Below are 20731 nucleotides of genomic sequence, written 5' to 3' on the forward strand. Positions count from 1 at the left end.
AAATTTTTTCACATAGGTAATCAGTTCTTTCAACCCTTTTATCGAATATTGTATTTCCCCCCACTAATGTGCATTATCAGCTCTGTCTCAGGTTTTCATATATGCATGGTTCTATTTCTGATTGTTCATTCTGATCACTTGGTCCACTACTGCTGTATCTTATTATAATTTTGTAATAAGGCTTGATATATTGTAAGGCACATTCTCCCACCTGATAATTTCTACTTCAGGAGTTAGCTGTTTTGGGCTTTGCTCATTCATATTACAGTAGGCAGAATTTCTAAAATGGTCCCCCAAAGATGTCCTGCCCTATTCCCCAGGACTGTGAAAATGGTAACCCACTCAAGAGTGATTGTTAGGTTCTGTGACACAGTTGACTTTAAAATAGGGAGATTGCGTTGGATTATCCAGGGTTGCTCAGTGCCTTTAGAAACAGAACTTTCTTTAGCTGGCAGCAGAAAGGGACTCCAGAGAGATTTATAACGTAAGGATTGCTGGTTCGACAGTTGGAAGGGCCATGTCTGGAGGAACGCAAGTGGCCTCTGGCTGCAGATGGAGAATAGCCCCCAGCTGACCGTCAGTAGCAGCAAAGCATTGGATTGTGCCAGTCATCTGAATGAGCTTGGAAGTAGATTCTTCCCTGAGCCTCCAGTTGAGAGTTCAGATTGGTTGACTTCTTATTTTGGCCCTGTGAGACCCTGAGCAAAGATTCAAGTTAAACCCATTCAGACTTTTGACCTACAGAATTGTGAGATGTTTTAAGTTACTAAATTTGTAATAATTGTTATGTAGCAATAGAAAGCTAATATACAGATAGATGACTTTATTTATTTATTAAAAGATTTTTATTTATTTCAGACAGAGTGCACATTTGCGAGAGCATGAGTGGGGTGGGGAGGGAGAAGCAGACTCCCCAGCAGTCTGATCTGGGGCTTGATCCCAGGACCGTGGAATCACGACCTGAGCTGAAGGCAGATGCTTAATTGACTCTGCCTTTAATAAAAATCAGATTGTCAAAGTCCAATGAAAAACCCTAATGGCATTTTTTTTAAAAGATTTTATTTATTTATTTAACAGAGATCACAAGTAGGCAGAGAGAAAGGCAGAGTGAGAGAGGGAAGCGGGCTCCCCGCTGAGCAGAGAGCCTGATGTGGGGCTCGATCCCAGGACCCTGAGATCATGACCCGAGCCGAAGGCAGAGGCTTAACCCACTGAGCCACCCAGGCACCCCAACCCTATTGGCATTTTGAGTGGAATTACATTAGGGGAGAATTGGCAATCATTATTACATTGGGACTTTTTTTTTTTTTTAAGATTTTAAAAATTTATTCATTAGAGAGAGAAAGGAGAAACCAAGTGAGACCATGAGCAGTGGGGAGGGGCAGAGGGAGAGGGAGAAGCAAACTCTCTGCTGAATGAGGTGCCTGATTCAAGCCTCTGTCCCAGGACCCAGGATCATGACCTGATCTGAAGGCAGATGCTTAACTGAACCACCCAGGTGCCCCCACACTGGGACTTCTAATCCACTAAGATCATAGGGTTTTTTTCTCCCTTAATATTTAAGTCTTCTTCTTTTTTTTTTTTTTTCAATTATTTGAGAGAGAGTGCGAGAGTGAGCACAGGTTGCGGAGGGCATGAGGAGAGGTAGAGGGGGTGAGTGAGAGGGAAACTCAAGCAGACTCTGTGCTGAGCGAGGAGCCCAATGCAAGGCTCAATCTCATGACCTTGAGATCATGACCTGAGCCTAAATGAAGAGTTAGTTGCTTAACTGACTGTGCCACTCAGGTGCCCCTGTTTAAGTCTTCTTTTCTACATGAAAGTCTTATATATCCTTTATTAGATGTATTTCTACCTGTCTTACATATTTTTCCCTTTTTCCCTCATATAGATGGTATCTTTTAAAAATTGTTTTTCTTTCTTTTTTTTTTTTAAAGATTTATTTATTTTAGAGCGATGGGTGGAGGATGTGGGAGGGGTAGAGAGAGAGAGGAAGAGAAAGAATCTCAAGCAGATTCCCAGTTGAGTGTAGAGCCTGATGAGGTCATGAGGTTCAGTCTCATGACCCTGATCCTACCTGATCCAAAATCAGTAATCAGATGCTCAACTTACTGAGACATCCAGGTGCCCCTAAAAAATTATTTTTCTAAGTGCTTTTTGCTGAAGGGTACCTGGCTGGCTCAGTCGGGGGAGCATGTGATTCTTGGAGTTGTGAGTTCCAGTCCCATGTTGGCTGTAGAGATTACTTAAAAAAAAGTGCATGTTGCTAAGGTATGAAAATGAAGTTGACTTTTTATATTTGGCAACCTTTCTAAACTCTTATAATTCTAAGAATCTGAAGGATCTTGTGGATTTTCTTCATTTAAAAAAAAATCCATGAATAATGAATAACAGTTTTATTTCTTCTTATCAGTATCTTTGTCTTTTTGTTGCTAAGACCTTATTACGGTGTTGAATAGTGATTTGAAGTAGTGGGGGGTTAGCAGAGGGAGAGAGAGAAGCAGGCACCCTGCTGAGCAGGGAGCCCAACGTGGTGCTCTGTCCCAAGACCCTGAGATCACGACCTAAGCTGAAGGCAGGTGGTTAACTGACTGAGTCACTGAGGTGCCCCACAAGTAATATTTTCTATGTTTTTTTTTTAAGATTTTATTTTATTTCTTTTAAAGATTTTATTCATGAGAGAGAGGCAGATCACAAGCAGAGGGACACAGATCACATGCAGGGCTTGATCCCAGGACCCTGGGATCTTGACCTGAGGTGAAGGCAGATGCATAACCAACTGAGCCACCAGAGTATCCCTCTGTGTTCTATTGCGATTATTCTTTGACTCGTGAATTATTTAGAAGCATATTTAAAAATTTTTCAATTATTTAGGCTTTAAAAATGGTTTTTTGATATTTTTAAAATTGCATTGTAGAAAGAGAATCTTACGGGGCTCCTGGATGGCTCAGTGGGTTAAAGCCTCTGCCTTTGGCTCGTGTCATGGATCCCAGGGTCCTGGGATCAAGCCCCGCATCGGGCTCTCTGCTTGGCGGGGAGCCTGCCTCCCTGTCTCTCTCTGCCTGCCTCTCTGCCTACTTGTGATCTCTGTCTGTCAAATAAATAAATAAAATCTTTTAAAAAAAAAGAGAGAGAGAGAGAATCTTACTCTCTGGTACATATTCTTTTTTTTTTTTTTTTTTTTAAGACTATTTATTTATTTGACAGAGAGATGTACCAGGCACCCCTCTGGTACATATTCTTTGAAGTGTATTGAGACTTGACATACTATGTGATCAGTTTTTGTGAATGTTCTGTTTGTGCTTAAAAAATGGGTGGCTCAGTGGGTTAAAGCCTCTGCCTTCGGCTCAGATCATGATCCCAGGGTCCTGGGATCAAGCCCCACATCGGGCTTTCTGCTCAGCAGGGAGCCTGCTTCTTCCTCTCTCTGCCTGCTTCTCTGCCTACTTGTGATTTCTGTCTATCAAATAAATAAATAAATCTTTAAAAAAAATACATGTCCTCCAGTTTAATATTTTGTATGTATCCATTAACTCCATATTATTATTTTGATGTTAATTTTTAATATCCTCACTGATTTTTGCCCAATTAAACTACCAGTTGAGAGAACTACAATTTCTCTTTGTGGTTTTGTCAATTTTTGTTTGTATATTTTGTATCTATATTATTAGGTGATGTTGAATTCTTTTCCTTGGGACTTGAATTTCATGACATTACTGTTGTGTCCCTGTTTATTTACAGTAATGCTATTATCTTAAAGTCCATTTCCTCTGAAATTAATAAACTTCACTAGTTTTCTTTAGGTTAATTTTTGCTTAATAAATCTTTTTCTATCCTTTTACTCTTTGTTTTTCAGTCCCTGTGACTTGGACCTGACTAATGAGTTCCCCATCCTAATTCCACTTTCTCCTGATGGTTTTTAAAAGTTATGGTTTATTTTATTCTTTCAGAGTGTGGTGTGGAGATTTTCATATACGTATTTAACTTAATCTAAAATTAATATTTATATTTTCTTTCTGAACAATGCAGGGGCCATGAAATGCTTAAACTCTAGTTAAAATTTCCCCCTGCTATTAAAATATTATTGTGTAAGATTTTAGACATTAATAACTGTTTTATAAAATTAGTATTACTTAGATTTACCCTCATGTTTATTATTTGTGCTTAACCTTCCTTTTTACATATTGCATCTTCTTTTGAAATAATTGTTTTTCTTCCTGAAGTACATTTTTGGGAGTTTGTTTTGTTTTATTTTTGTTTTTGTTTTTTAATTGGATTATTTTTAAAATTTAAATTCGGCTAATTTTTTTTTCCATTTTTTCCATTTTTTTGGTGGGAGGAGTAATAACCTTTTTCTTTTTTTAAGATTTTATTTATTTATTTGAGATAGAATGAGAGTGAGAGAGAGAGAAAGAGCACAAGCATGGGGAGCAGCAGGCAAAGGGAGAAGCAGATTCCCTGGCAAGTGGGGAGCCCAGTGTGGGGCTCGATCCTAGGACTCTGGGATCATGACCTAAGCGAAAGGCAGATGCCCAACCGACTGAGGCACTCAGGCGACCCTTAAGTCAGCTAATTAACATATAATGTATTATTTGTTTCAGGGGTACAGGTTTGTGATTCATCAGTCTTACATAATACCCAGTGCTCATTACAACATACCGTCCCCAAAGTCCATCACCCATTTACCTCATATCCACACCCCCTTCCCTCCAGCAACCTTCAGTTTGTTTCCTAACACTAAGAGTCCCTTATGGTTTGTCTCCCTCTTGGGTTTCATCTTTCTTCATTTTTACCTCTCTTCTCCTATGATCCTCTGCCTTGTTTCTTAAATCCACATATCAGTGAGATCATATGATACTGTTTTTCTCTTGATTGATTTATTTTGCATGGCATAATGTTTTTGGTTTTGTTTCTGTTTTTTTAAGTAGGCTCCACACCCAGCACTTAGCCCAATGTGGGGCTTGAACTCATAACCATGAGATTAAGACCTAACCAAGATTAAGAGTTGGACACTCAACTGACTAAGCCACTCAAGCATCCCAAATCTTTGGGAGGTTTTAATTTCTTTTTTTTTTTTTTTCCAATTAGAAAACAGTTATTTTAAGTAGGCTCAGTTCCCATTGTGGGACTTGGACCCTGAGATGCTCTACTCACTGAGCCAAACTAGCACCCCCAGGAGTTCTTTTAGTGAGAGGCTTTTGGTGGCGTAGTTTTTATCTGAAAATGCCTTTATTTTGCTCTAGGTCCTAACATTTTACTGGGTTTGGAATTCTGTGTTGATAATTATTTGCTCTTAGTATTTTGAAAATCTCATTTCATTGTCTTTTAGTTTCTGTTGCTATGTTCAGACCATCAGCTGTCTTTTCAGTTGTTATTTCTTTGTAGGTAATTTGTCTTTTCTCTCTTGCTGCAGTATTACTGTGATGTATCAAAATTATTGCAGTATTACTGTGATGTATCAAAATTATGTATTAAAAAATTTATCCTCAGGATTTCCTGGGATTTCTGACTCTAATGAATGGTAACCTGTCTGTTCTTGAAACTGTTCAGCTAGTCTCCTCTCATTCTGTTTCCTCTTCGTAAAACTCTGGTTAGATATATGTTAGCTCTTTGGTCTTTTATTAATTCACCACATATGTGTAGGGTACTCATGCCAAAGGCAGGTGATATAGCAGAAAATAAAATAGACAACAATCTCTTCATCTCATTGAGTTTATATTTTCAGTTCTCTCTTCAAGTATTGTATCTCCCTCATTTCTGCTTTCCTTGTGTAACTCTTATTAGATGTAAGTTGGTTTCTTTCATCCTATCTTCTGTGTCTCATAATCTCATATATTTTCCATCTCAGTTTCTTCAAACTGCTTTAAAAAAAAATAATCACCAGATCTATCTTCCTTTTTGTTACTTTTCTTTATAGTTGTGTTTAATTTGTTTTTTTATTTTTTATTTTTAAAAATATTTTATTTATTTATTTGTCAGAGAGAGAGAGAGAGTGCGAGCGCGCACAAGCCGACAGAGTGGCAGGCAGAGGCCAAGAGAGAAGCTGGCTCCCTGCTGAGCAAGGAGCCTAATGTTGGACTCAATCCTAGGTCCCTGGGATCAAGACCCGAGCCGAAGGCAGCAGCTAAACTGACTGAGCCACCCAGGCATCCTTAATTTGTTTTTTTAAACTGGCCATTGAATTTTTACAATTTTAGTACTGTATTTTTTTTATTTCCTAAACTTCTGTTTGTTTCCTTTCTTTTCTGAGTTTAGTTTTTACAATTTTAGTACTGTATTTTTTTTATTTCCTAAACTTCTGTTTGTTTCTTTCCTTTGTTTGTTTGATGTTTGTTTCCAAATCATCTTCATTTCTGATTGTCTCTTATTCCTTCAACATATTCTCAGTGTCGTCTTTTATATCTTTAAGCATATTAGCCATACTTATTTTATATTCCTTTTCAGAGAATACTAATACCTGCAGTTTAATTTCCTGGTTTGTTGGTTCTACGGACTCTAACTCATGTTATTTTGTTTCAGGGTTTAGTGATTTTTTAAAACTCGCGAGCTCAAGTTACTTGGAACTTTTACCTGTGAGAAATTTTTAAGGACCAAGTTTACTGTGTATTTCTCCACAGAGGATTTAGGTTGCCTCTTGCTGGCACTTTGGACACTATTAAAAGTCAAACTAAATTCTCATCTTAAGGTTTCTTTGGCTGTAATTCTTGGTGTGAATTCAGGCCCCACACTGGGTGAATGCAGGATAATGTTAGGAATTTTCAGGAGACTTTTTTTTCCCTGTACTACCAGGAGCCAAGGCAGAGATAAATATTGCCTTCACCATTTCCCCAAAGGCGTTGTTACTTTGTTATCTTAGTAGATGGTTCTCCAACACTGAAGTTTTTATCTGTGAATTAAAACTTTTTAGAATTAAAAATATAGAATTTGAATATTATTCAAGTTCTAGGCTATACCTCTTTATTCATTGTATAGAATTTCCATAGCCAGGCCATAGGCCACAGAAAGTCATTGGGTAACCTCAGGACAAATGGTTACTTGTCTGGATATTAAACTTCTTTTGTTATTTTTGGCTCCTAAGGAATTCTCTTGTTTTGATGCTAATTTAGCCATTACTCCTTTCCCCCACCTCCATTGGAGGTGTTTTTCTGGCCTTTTAAGTCTGCCTTGTTGCTGAAAACTGGCCTCATCTATTTTTTTAAAAGCTCCACAGGTTACTCTGAACTTTATAAAATGGTGATACAGGTAATGGTTAAAGCCACAGGGTTGGGGGCATTTATACTGCAAGAAGAAAACAGATTGAACCACTGGTCACTTCACAGAGAAGGGAAATGATTAAAGGAGGCTGAGAAGAAACCATGAGGAGGGAGGATTAGAGCCAGGAAATTAGAGAAATTTAAGAAATAATGACTGGCTATAGTGGCAAGTTCTAGACTGCTAAGAAGGGTGAAAATTAAGAATAGACCAAAGATTTCTAAGGAGGCCACTGTGAGCCTTTTAATTATCAGACTGTAATGAATTGAGGACTAAATGGGATAATTCCCATTTAGAGGAGTTAAGAGGGCATAGCAACTCTTAGAAATTTGTGAATTGAAGGAAGGAGTTAGTTTGGTAACAGGAATGGGGTAAGGAGGTCAGGAAGAAAAGACCTGTTAAAAGTTAACTTTTAGGGGTGCCTTGGTGGCTCAGTGGATTAAGCTTCTGCCTTCGGCTCGTGTCATGATCCCAGGGTTCTGGGGTCCAGCCCCACATCAGGCTCCCTGCTTGGCGGGGAGTCTGCTGCTCCCTCTTTCTCAGCCCCTCCCCCCCCACTTGTGTGCGCGCGCTATCTCTCTCAAATAAATAAATACAATATATATATTTTTAAAGTTAACTTTTAACTGGGTGGCTCAGTTAAGTGTCTGCCTTCGACTCATGTCATGATCCCAGGGTGCTGGGCTCGAGCCCCATATTGGGCTCCCTGTTCTGTGGGGAAGCTGCTTCTCCCTCTCTGCCTGCTGCTCTGCCTACTTGTGCTCTCTTTCTCTGTCAAATAAATAAAATGTTAAAAAAAAAAAAGTTAAAATACGTAATTTACGTTACCTCTGCTTTCAGCCTATAACTGTTCTATTGAATGGTCATCTCCTTTTCTTCCTTCAACACTATTTTTTTCCTGATCATTATGTTCTTACAATTTTCCTTTAGTTCTAATTTTGACAGATATATTATTTTCTTTGAACTTTTCATGTTGAGATGAAGTAGAAAAGAACTAAAGGTATAGAATAGAATAACAGAATTTAAGAAATCACACTACTTCTGTATTACTAGCATATTAACCAAATGCTTAATGGGAACTGAATAGAAGACAAGCGTATATATACTTTTCTATCCTTGTGGTTTACATTATGTATTCTAACATTTCTCTCCTAAAGTCTGAGTTTATTTAGTTACTTACTTTATCCGGAAAACTGGACGCCGGCTTATTTTAAACTTCACTTTGAATGTCCCATAAGAAAGTCGACGTAACAAGATTATTTTTGGATTATAGGAAAGTATTCTTTTTGTATAGTAGTAGAATATTCGTATACATCTTTTACAGGTGGCTATTATGTGTTTTTGTCATATTTCAGAAGAGAAGAATAAAGTGCTATGCACTAAGAAAAACTGTGATTCTGTTAGAGTTCTTAACCCCATCATAAAAAGTACAACATCTTTAGCACTCGTCAAAAAACCTTCTATATCATAGGATGCTGGGAGAATTAAAGAATTGAGTATTAGATCTGTGATTGTGCTGAGATTTTTTCTTTTAATTAAAATACTTTTATGGGGGGCGCCTGGGTGGGTCAGTGTGTTACGCCTCTGCCTTCGGCTCAGGTCATGATCACAGGGTCCTGGGATTGAGCCCCACATGGGACTCTGCTCAGCAGGGAGCCTGCTTCCCCTCTCTCTCTGTGCCTGCCTCTCTGCCTACTTGTGATCTCTGTCTGTCAAATAAATAAATAAAATCTTTAAAAATAATACTTTTTTTGTTATCATAATTTCTTTTTAACATGCTTATTTTAGTTTGCTTTTCATTTATCTTGTTTTAAGATTGTAATTAAGAAGCACTCAAGTGAGGAAGCTCAGGTTAGCTTGCTTCATGTTAATCCATTATTCTTTGGGAATGCATATATTGTTTAGGCAAGCTACTTATGTGTATTGTAATTTAAATTTTTCTAAAATGTATATGCCTTACAATGTTTACATTATACCCCTTACTTAAGTGCTGCTTATGTGATTGATTTTTATAGACCTAAAAATATTGAATAAATATTGCTTGTTACTTTTATTTATTAAGCCCTGTGCTGAACTTTATGTTCAGAGGGAAGCCTGCTTCTTCCTCTCTCTTTGTCCTTATCCCTCAAATTAAAAAAATATAAAAAAAAAATTAAAAATTTTTTTAAAAAATTAAAATTTAAAAAATTAAAAAAAGATTTTATTTATTTGAGACATGGGGGAGAGAAAGAGAGTGTGGGCTTGCTAGCAGGAGCAGAGGAAGGGAGAAGCAGACTCTTTGATGAGCAGGGAGCGTGACCTGGGGACCTGAGCCTTGATCCTAGGACCCTGGGATCATGACTAGACCCAAAGGCAGACACTTAACTGACTGAACAATGCAGGCACCCCTGCTTGTTACTTTTATTTATTTATTTTTTCGATTTTTCAATTTTATTTGTTTGTTTATGTAAAAAGATTTATTCATTTATTTATTTAAAAAATATTTATTTATTTATTTGACAGAGAGATTACATGTAAGCAGAGAGGCAGGCAGAGAGAGAGGAGGAAGCAGGCTCCCTGCTGAGCCAGAGCCCAATGTGGGACTCGATCCCAGGACTCTGGGATCACGACCCGAGCCGAAGGTAGCGGCCTAACCCACTGAGCCACCCAGGCGCCCTGTAAAAAGATTTTATTTATTTATTTGACAGAGATCACAAGTAGGCAGAGAAGTAGGTAGAGAGATAGGAGGAAGCAGGCTCCCTGCTGAGCAGAGAGCCTGATGTGGGGCTCGATCCCAGAACCCTGGGATCATGACCGGAGCCGAAGGCAGAGGCTTCAACCCACTGAGCCACCAAGGCACCTCTGATTGTTACTTTTAAATAAGCTTTTGGGAGGAAATAAATTATTTTTTGAGGGGGGATTATTTATGTTTTAGTAATCTCTACACCCATTATGGAGCTTGAACTCATGGCCCTGAGATGAAGAGTCACATGCTTCACCAACTGAGCCAGCCAGGAACCCCAGGGCAGAAACAAATTCTGATTTTAGTATTGATCATTTCTTATATCTTGTAGAGATTCACAGTTCCTTTATAGTTGATCCAAAGTGTTACCAGTGTTTTTGAGCAAATAGCAACACTTGAACCAAGGAAAGTTATTTTATTCTAGTTTTCTTTTTCTGAAAGTTGTATTGGCTGTTTAGGAGGGATAAGCCCACAGAGAATCTTTTTTTTTTTTTTTTAACATATCAATCATTGTTAAAATATAACTGTATTCTGTTTAATTAATCAGTTTTGGGGTACCTGGATGGCTCAGTTGGTTAGGCATTCGACTCTTGGTTTTGGCTCAGGTCATGATCTCAGGGTCATGGGATCAGGCTCCATACTCAGTGGGGAGTCTGCTTGAAGATTCTCTCCTTCTCCCTCTACCCCTTCCCTCACTCATGTGCTCTCCCTCTGTCTCTATCTCAAATAAATAAGTACATCTTAAAAAAAAAAAAGAAGAAAGAAATGTTTATTTTATTGGTTAATGTCTCTCAAGTTACCCATTGCTATTTATAATGTTTCCTCTTACTCACCAAGAACGTATAGAAGGGGGATTTTGTTCTGCAAAATATTAGCCAAATTTTCTTTTCTTAGAATGTTTAAAATTTAAATGTAAAGATAGGATGTATTGTTATCGAAGAAAGTACTTATTTTTTAAGTGATAGCATAATTCTGAATAATTCAATGGTTGATAAAATGAACATCTAAGTGCTGCTTAAGCCCATTTCCCAGAGAATAAGACAAAATTGAAACTCTGCAAATATGCATTAGTGTGTTTTCTTTATGTAATTCTGAATTTTATGTAAATGAATTTGTAGAATTAATCACTGTGGAACAAATCCTTTTTGTCCTTCTCAGGTGAAGCTCCCATAGGTACAGTTGGGTTGTCCTTCTGGGTTGCTTTAAGGGCACTTTAGCAGTTTTAAAAACTTAAGTACTAATTTCATAGCCAGTGTCAGCTGGATTTATTGAAGTAGGTCAGACTCTAGATAGAAACTTGTTTCTCAACCCTAAAGAGAGTCATTATCCATTCTTCTATTTGTTAGAGAATGGTAATAAATTCTTCTACATTGACCACACATCTAGAGCAATTTCAAAAAAATCTAGATAGTTGGATCTTTTTCAGGTGTAGAAAATTACCTAAGATCCTCTCTGACTTTTATTATCCCAGTGGAACTAAACAACCAAATAAAAACTAAACAAACAAAAAATAGAAATCAACTCCTCCTCCCACAAAAGAAGCCACGGACAATGGTTGTATTGCTTAAAAAGAAACACACAGTCCTGTAGTGTAAAATTGCAGTTTATTAGGGATATATTTTTCCTTTTCAAAAAATACAGGTTATTCTCCCTCTCCTGTTAAGTTAATTAAGTTTTTAATGAAAGTATGTACATAGTACTATGTTTCCGTTGAACTCTGGAAAATCATGTTCTCTTGTTCATGGAAACTAAAATTCTTACTTGGGTAGCAATTAGGAAATAGTATAGTCACGTGACAAAATGTGTGATACTAAAAATAACTATTATGCGAAGTAAATAATCAGGAGGTGTCTGGGTGACTCAGTTAATTAAGCATCTGATTTTGGCTCTGATCAAATCACAGTGTCCTGGGATTAAGCCCCGTGCTGAACTTTATGTTCAGAGGGAAGCCTGCTTCTCCCTCTCTCTTTGTCCCTATCCCTCAAATTAAAAAAATTTTTAAAAAAATTAAAATTTTTTTAAAAATTAAAATATTAAATTAATTAAAAATTTAATTAAAATTAATTTAAAAAATCAACAAACCATGTGTTTTAAATTTATAAGGAAGGTTTCATGGAGAATTTGGAATTCAGGTGATTCTTAAAGATAGGATATGAGTTGATGAAAGGGATATATGAATAGAGAGTAAGCAGCATGAACAGAGGCTTGGAGTTTTAAAGTCTCTGACAATAACTTAAAGATGTTTTGGGCAAGAACCACTAAATGGGCATTGTATTAGAATAGTCAGCATAATTTGGTCTGCCATCACAAATTGCTTAATGTTGCACATATGGTAAGTGGAAAATCAGACTCAAAATTTCAAATCTTTTCATCTTCAAATCCTTGCTCTATCACTCTGATTGTATCAGTATTCTTGCTTCAGCATCATTCACTGAGAGTCTGGCAGTTTGCCTTTGTATCTGAGAACACAGAAGTGGAAAAGATACGGTATTTTTTGAGATTTCGAGGTGTGTGTATGTATATATGTGTATATTCTTGTGTCTGTGTACTGTGGGTAATTGCTTGTGATAGTCACTCTGTGTTTTGGAGATGTTAATCTGCTTTTCCCACGATCATCTCAACAGTGGGGAATATCTCCTTGTGAAGATGCTAGTCATTAAAGAATGTTGGTATAATATAGTCATTACATGCAAAAGCCCCTATTTAATGTAGTGTTCCAAAGCTGGAGAAAATCTGGGTTGGATTTGAGTCAGAGGTAATATATCATTCTCCAAGGTGGCATTAATTAATAACTAATAGATTATTGAGTACATTTGAGTGTGATTTTCAGTTGCTGATTTAAAAACTGTATGTGTCTGGGCTTCTCACAATTTTGTAGTTACCTGCTATTTAAATAGTAGATGTTTGCTACTTACTAAATGGAATTACCTTTATATCTTTAACATGACTTAAGGTTAATAAGCTACTTAACCAAGTTGTGAGCAATATAAAGTAGGATTTAAAAGCATGCATTATGGAGCCAGTTTGCTTGGGTTCAAATCCAGACCCTGCTACTTGATGCATGGGTAAACTGCCTGTTTTTTCAGCTATAGAGTGGGGATAATAATAATACTTAGTTCATTGCTATATCTGGCACATAGTAGGGTCTATCAATTATTAGTTATTAAAGATTTATTATACTGAATTAGCAATTTTGAAATTTAAAAAAAAGCTATAAAACCAATATTCTTTTTATATCAGTCATTTGACAGCAAAGCCTGACCTAACCGATCTCTTTGTTTTGTTTTGTTTTTCTTTTTCTTTTTTTTTTTTTTTGTTTTTCTTTTTTAATTTTATTTATTTGAGAGAGAGAGAGAGATCACAATTAGGCAAAGAAGCAGGCAGAGAGAGTGGGGAAAGCAGGTTCCCTGCTGAGCAGAGAGCCCGATGTGGGGCTCGATCCCACGACCCTGAGATCATGACCTGAGCCAAAGGCAGAGGCTTAACCCACTGAGCCTCCCACGTGCCCCCTAATAGATTTCTTTGTAACATGTAGTCTGGCTTTGGTTCTATACTTGACCTTCAGTTATTTATATTTAGTTTGCAAAAACCCCTTGTAAAACACAGATACTCGTTATTATTATTGTACTTGATACTTACCAGACAGTATAATTGATAGTCTCTCTCATGAAGTAAAAATAAACTTGGATATTTTATAATTAGTACAATTAACTAATTAATGTTAACAATAGCTTTTATTTATTTATTTTAAAAAAGATTTTATTTATTTTACAGAGAGAGGGCCAGAACAAGCACAAGCAGGGGGACCAGCAGGCAGGGGAGAAGCAGGCTCCCTGTTGAGCAAGGAGCCCAAAGCAGGGCCCAGTCCAGGACCCTGGGATCATGACCTGAGCTGAAGGCAGACACTTAACCAACTGACCCATCCAGGGGCCCGTAGGTAGATCCTGTTTCAACATGCCAAGGCTTAGGGAGGTTAAGTAATTAATTCATCCAAGGTCACACAGTCACTCATTGTACTAGCAGTGCTAGGATTCATACCTTATCTCTGCCGTTTTGGTAATATTTGTGTTCTTTTTTTTAAACTGTATTGCTTTAACCTATACTGCCTTTCTATGATTTAGAAAATTTTTGTAAGGAAATAAATATCATTGATATATTAAAGTATATTGTTGTCTGGCTCTTTTTACCTTTCATCTAGGTGCTGGAAAACCCCCTATGTTTGGTGATTATGAAGCTCAGAGGCATTGGCAAGAAATTACTTTTAATTTACCGGTCAAACAATGGTATGGATCATTTTAACTTGATTTTATTGTTTATCATAGTTAATGCAGATTATTTAAGAAAATTTAAAAGGAAAATATGTTACTCATCTTCAGCATCCTCATTTTCTTGGATTACCTTGCATATTATAGGCTCATCTTTGAAATTTTATTCTCCTGAAGTTACCTATGTACTCAGCAGCTGGAATATGCTAAGAACTTTGAGAGCAGAGCACTTTATGCCTTAGAGGCTCTTTTGGACATAAACTGAAGAACCATCCTGGGCTAACAGTATTTTTTCTGGTGGTTTTGCAAAGTTTCTTTATTAGGAATTGAATGAGATAAGAACCAGCAGTAGCTTAGTGGTAAGGAATGTTGGTGCTCAAGTTGAACCACCTGAGTTCAGATCCTGTCTCTACTATTTACTAGCTGTGTGACCTTTGGTGAAATTATTTAACTTTCTCTGCCATGGTTTTATCACTTGTAGAGTGGAAATGATAGAGTACATATTTCACTGTATTATTGCAAGGATTGAAAAAAATGATACATGTAAAGCACTTAGACCAGTGTCTGCAACAAAACGAGCTTTCAGGAAGTGTATTAGATGTGGTTATATCTTTACAGAAATTTGTGCCTGTGTCATTTTTATTGAACATATTCTGGTAACAATTGATGACATATATTGACTTATTGGATGCTTAATAGATTATTTTATTAGAGACTGGCTGTATAAACTGTTTGCATTGTTCTGTTGATTGCTTTAGTCACTGCTTTTTTTTTCTGTATGTTGATAAATTATTTGAGTCATTAGAGTCTGAAAGAACCATTTCATGGAATTTTATGTGAGGAAATTATATAATACCTTTTTTCCCCAAAGTTAAAATACATTTATTATTTTTTAAATTGAAATATGATTGACATAAAAAATCCTGTTAGTTTTGCATGTATATCTTAGTGGTTTAATATTTTTATACTTTTTGAAATGATTCCCATGATAAGTCTAGTCACCATCTGTCACCATACAAACCTACTAGAATATTATTGACTATATTCCCTGTGTTCCCTAGATATATCCCCATGATTTACTTATTTTACTTTTTTGATTTACTTATTTTATAAGTAGTTTGTACCTCTTAATCCCCTTCACCTATTTTGTCCACCCCACAACCCTTTCCTACTCTGATAACCAACAGTTTGTTTCCTGTTTATATGAATCTGTTTTTGTTTTTTGTTCATGTATTATCTAGATTCTATACCAAGTGAAATCACATAGTATTTGTCTTTCTCTTACTTATTTCACTCAGCATAATACCCTCCATGTTTTTGCAAATGGCAAGAATTTGTGTGTTTTTTTGTGGCTGAGTAATATTCCATTGTATATATTCAGTTGACCCCCCCCACTTTTTAGAGTTTTATTTATTTAAGTGATCTTTACACCCAACATGGGGCTTGAACTCAGAACCCTTAGACCAGGAGTTGGATGCTCTACCGACTGAGCCAGCCAGGCATCCTATTTAGTTGACAACACAGGTTTGAATGAACTACAGAAGTCTACTTATATTTGGATTTTTAAAATAAATATAGTACAGTACTATCAATCTGTTTTCCCTTCCTTATGATTTTAATAACATTTTCTTTTCTCTAACTTACTTTACTGGAAGAATATAATATATAATACATAAAATATGCAAAGTATGTGTTAATCAACTGTTTATGTTATTGGTAGGGCCACCTAGTCAACAGGCTATTAGTAATTAAGTTTTGGGTGTCAGAAGTTATACATAGATTTTCAACTGTGTTGGGTCGAGGCCCCTAACTTCTGTATTGTTCAAGAGTTCCTTGTATGCCACATCTTTATCCGTTTTTCTAGCAATGGATACTTAGGTTGGTTTAATAGCTTGGCTATTGTAAATAATACTATAATGAACTTAGGGATGCATATATCTTTTCAAATTGGTGTTTCCTTTTTGTTTAGATAAATACCTAGAACTAGGATTTTATGCTAGTTCTATTTTTAACTTTTTTTTTAAAGATTTTATTTATTTATTTGACAGAGAGAGATCACAAGTAGGCAGAGAGGCAGGCAGAGAGAGAGGAGGAAGCAGGCTCCCTGCTGAGCAGAGAGCCCGATGTGGGACTCGATCCCAGGACCCTGAGATCATGACCTGAGCCGAAGGCAGCAGCTGAACCCACTGAGCCACCCAGGCGCCCCTATTTTTAACTTTTTGAGGAACCTTAATGCTATTTTCCACAGTGGCTGCACCAAGTTATATTCCCAGCAGTTGATGGATTCCCTTTTCTCCATGTCCTTACCAAAACTTGTTTCTTATCTTTTTGATGTTAGCCAGTACAAGCAGTGTGATGAGATGATATCTCATTGTGTTTTGATTTGCATATTTCTGATTACTAGTGATGTTGAACATCTTTTCATGTGCCTGTTGGTCATCTGAGTGTCTTCTTTGGAAAAGTGGCTGTTTATGTCCTCTGCCCTTTATTTATTTATTTATTTATTTATTTGACAGACAGATCACAAGTAGGCAGAGAGACAGGCAGAGAGAGAGGAGGAAGCAGGCTCCCCGCTGAGCAGAGAGCCTGATGTAGGGCTCCATCCCAGGACCCTGGGATCATGATCTGAGCTGAAGGCAGAGGCTTAACCCACTGAGCCACCCAGGCGCCCCCTCTGCCCATTTTTTAATTGGGTTGTTTGTTTTTTGATATTACGTTGTGTAAGTTTTTTATATATTTTGGATATTAATCACTTATTGGATATATGATTTACAAATAGCTTCTCCTGTTCAGTTGGTTGCCTTTTTGTTTTGTTTTTTATTTCCTTCATTGTGCAAAAGCTTTTAGTTTGATGTAATCCTGTTTCTTTATTTTAGCTTTTGTTGTCCTTGCCTTAGGGGACTGGTCCAAAAATACAGTACTAAGATCCATGTCAAAGAACTTACTGCTTATGTTTTCTTCTGGTGGTATTGAGGTGTCAGGTCTTACATTCAAGGTTTTAACACATTTTGAATTTTTGTGCATGGTGTAGGATATTGGTCCAATTTCATTCTTTTGCATATAGCTGTCCAGTTTTCCCAGCACCATTTATTGTAGAGATTGTCATTTCCTCATTGTATATTCTTACATCCTTTGTCATTGATTAATGGACCATACATCCATAGGTTTATTTCTGGGGTTTCTATTCTGTTCCATTGATCTTTGTGTCTGCTTCATTCTAGTACCATACTGTTTTGATTGTTATAGCTTTGATAGCTTGAAATCAGGGAGTGTGATACCTCCAGCCTTGTCCTTTCTCAAGATTGCTTTGACTATTTGGGATCTTTTGTGGTTCCATAAACAGTTTAGGCTTCTTTGTTCTTGGTTACTGCTTATCTATATTTCATTTATGAGAGAGTTTCATCCACGAACTTTATGTTAAACTCCCTATTAATAGGTTGGTAGGCTGAACTGTAGTCAGAGAGCACTTAAAATAGTGACCAGATAAATATTTGGCACTACTCTTTATTGTACTATTTTGAGCATCTTTCATATCCTCATGCGGTGATTTATGAGACTGACGCATTGCCCACTGCACTAAGAAGGCTATTCATATAGTGATTTAACCGATCAGTATTACTGTTCCAATTATTAGTACGTTCTTAATTATGTTTTTCTCTTGTTTGATTGATAGAGTAAGGTAATATTTGCTGAGGGAAACCAGCTCATTGCTTTTGAGTTTTTTAATTCTTTTTTGTTCCTTTGTAAAAGTTACATGGAAAAGATAATTGTATTTTTGGCTATTCTCTGGTAGGTACTTCTCAACAAAGATTTTGTTGCAAAAGTAACTGATATTTAGTATTGAAAAATTAGAGAAAGTGATAAATTGCAGCATTTGGCTTGATGTTAGTGGAGAAAACATCGATTCTAGGAGTGAGAATATAATCTCAATTCAAAATGGAGGGTGGGTTATTCTAATATATGTATCTCATTTTTCAGTTTTTTGTACCAGATGTCTCCTACTTTGGCCCAGATAATCAAGAGTTGGCAATATGTATACATTTTCATTCTTTTTCTTTGTTAAAAATCAGAAATGTATACCTCAGATGTAATTATGTGATTCAGTATTAACTATGATCTGTGAGTCTTAAATATTATGAAATGTCTGAGGTAATCGTGGTGGTAAATTTTATGGTGTTGAAATCTTTATTAGGCAGTGTGTAGCATGAGAATCCTAAATGGTAGGCTCCGAAACGGAGACATATGGTAGAAAGAACTATGATTTATCATTAGTCGATCGTGGAATACTTCACAAAGTTCATAAGAAATCTAAGAAATACGATTTAGTATAATAAATGTCAGAAATTTTCTTTTTATGAGTAGATAGACTAGAAAAGCCAAAAATGTACACCTGGCAATTCTAAGAGAAACTGATCTGTTTCAGATTCATGTTTGAATGGTGTGATTTCTTGATTTATTTTACTTCAGTTTTTAAAGAGTGAAGTCTTTCTCTTTTTACCTAGAGAGTAAGCTGTAGTATAATTAGTCAAAACTCTCTCCAAGTGACATAGTTGTTTAAAATATGGTATCAGGATTGGTCGTGTTAATTTAGTTTTGATAATTCTAAATTAAAAGAAAACTTCTATTATTTATTCATTGTGTATTATTGTAAGAAGGAAAATAGAACTTATTTCTTTAATCTTATGATATATTTTATAATGAAAATTCCTTATGTGTACAGTCAGCACTTTTGGCATCAAGTAATAGGAAACTTGAGTAATAGTAGCTTAAGCAGTAAACTAATTCAGTTATCTCAAGAAGTAGGTCATTGGAATGCTGGTTAAGTGGCCCAGTAATAACAATCCAGGACTCAGTCTTTTCCATTCTTTTCTCTCTGCCATTCTTTCTTCTTGGCATGTTGGCTTTTCATCCTGAGTATACTCACTCCATGGTCAGTAGATGACCGCTCAGGCTACAAGCATTGTAACTTTATACAACCATGTTCAAGGCAAGAATAATAGGAATACCTTTTTTCTACCTTTCTTGTTGTCAAGGAGCAAAATCTTTCCTACATTTAAAGCAATCATTATTTAAAAAGAAATGGTTGGCTCAGTACAGGCATGGTTTCTACCTTGGATTAGAGAAGAGTCCACCTGCCCTGAGCTTGTTGCTTTCTGAATAAAATCAGAGTTTTATAAATCAAGAGAATTGGAGGCATGGCTGTTTATTTCAGCATTGTTTATAGTTATGAGAAACCTGAAATACTCTAAAATATCTCTTCATAGGGGAATGATTAAATAAAGTATATTGTCCCTGTGTACATGTTTTTTCTAGGTACATTCTTAGTAGTGGAATCTCTGAAGTAGTTTTAATGGATACCAATACCAGAATATCTTTCCACATACATTTATCAACACTTAATAATACCAGACTTTTAAAATTTCCATTTCCTTGAGTACTTGTGACATTGAACATCTTTTAATATATTTCCCGACCAACATATTTCTTTTCAAATTTGCAAATTCGTATCTTTTTTCCTTGTTTTTGTTGGGTTGCTGATATTTTTTATGATAATTCATGTGATTTTTAAATAAAGTTAAAATAGTCCCCCATTATCCGTGGGGCATAAGCTCCAATACTCCCAGGGGATTCCTGAAACTATGGATAACACCAAACCCTATAGGCTATGTTTTTTCCTATATGTTTGTACCAATGATAACATTTAATTGATAAATAAGCAGAGTAAAAGATAAATAACAATAACTAGTACTAAAATAGAATATTTATAACAATGTAGTATAATAGAAGTTACATGAATGTGTTTCTCTCTCTCAAAATACCTTATTGGTTTGTACTCACTTTTCTTCTTGTGATGATGTGAGATGATAAAATGTCTATGTGATAAGATGAAGTGAGGTAAATGACTTAGGCGTTGTGATACAGTATTAAGCTACTGACTCCTGAGGTTACATCAGGACAACCTGCTTGCAGACTGCTGTTGACCACTGGTAATTGAAATCATAGAGAGTGAATTATGGATAAGGAAAGACCACTGTGTATTTTCTGTGCTGTGTTAACAAATGAACACAAATGGTAATTATTTAAACATGTATTTCTTCTTTTTTGGGAGATTTTATTTGTTTATTTATCAGAGAGAGAGAGAAAGAGCACACACATGCATAAGCAGGGGGAGGGGCGGAGGGAGAAGCAGCCTCCCTGCTGAGCAAGGAGCTCGTTAGGAGACTCGATTCTAGAACCCTGGGATCATGACCTGAGCTAAAGGCAGACACTTAAGTGACTGAGCTACCCAGGTGTCCCTAAACATGTATTTTTTTTATCACACAGATATTTTTTAGGTCAAAAGTCTAGGCATGTCTTAGTTGGATAATCTGCTCAGGGCCTCAGAAGGCTGCATGCTATCCACTTGTTAGCCGGAGCTCTAGTCTTCTCAGAGGTTCAATTGCAGAAGCAACCATTTACAAGGTACCCCTGGCTGTTGGCAGAATGAATTTTCTTG

The 20731-nt window shown here is 36.4% G+C and overlaps 1 protein-coding gene across 2 annotated transcripts in view; it reads left to right on the forward strand.

The window, feature by feature from the left end:
- ALG6 (ALG6 alpha-1,3-glucosyltransferase) overlaps positions 1-20731 on the forward strand; it is a 66366-nt gene that overhangs the window by 10871 nt on the left and 34764 nt on the right. For both annotated transcript variants that reach the window (XM_004751672.3, XM_045064658.1), the window contains exon 3: positions 14169-14253. In XM_004751672.3, the coding sequence (XP_004751729.1) occupies positions 14169-14253 (85 nt within the window). The remainder of the gene's footprint in view (positions 1-14168; positions 14254-20731) is intronic.

Source organism: Mustela putorius, unplaced genomic scaffold (genome assembly GCF_011764305.1).
Source record: "Mustela putorius furo isolate JIRA1106 unplaced genomic scaffold, ASM1176430v1.1 tig00003853_pilon_pilon_pilon, whole genome shotgun sequence".
Lineage (NCBI taxonomy): Eukaryota > Metazoa > Chordata > Mammalia > Carnivora > Mustelidae > Mustela > Mustela putorius.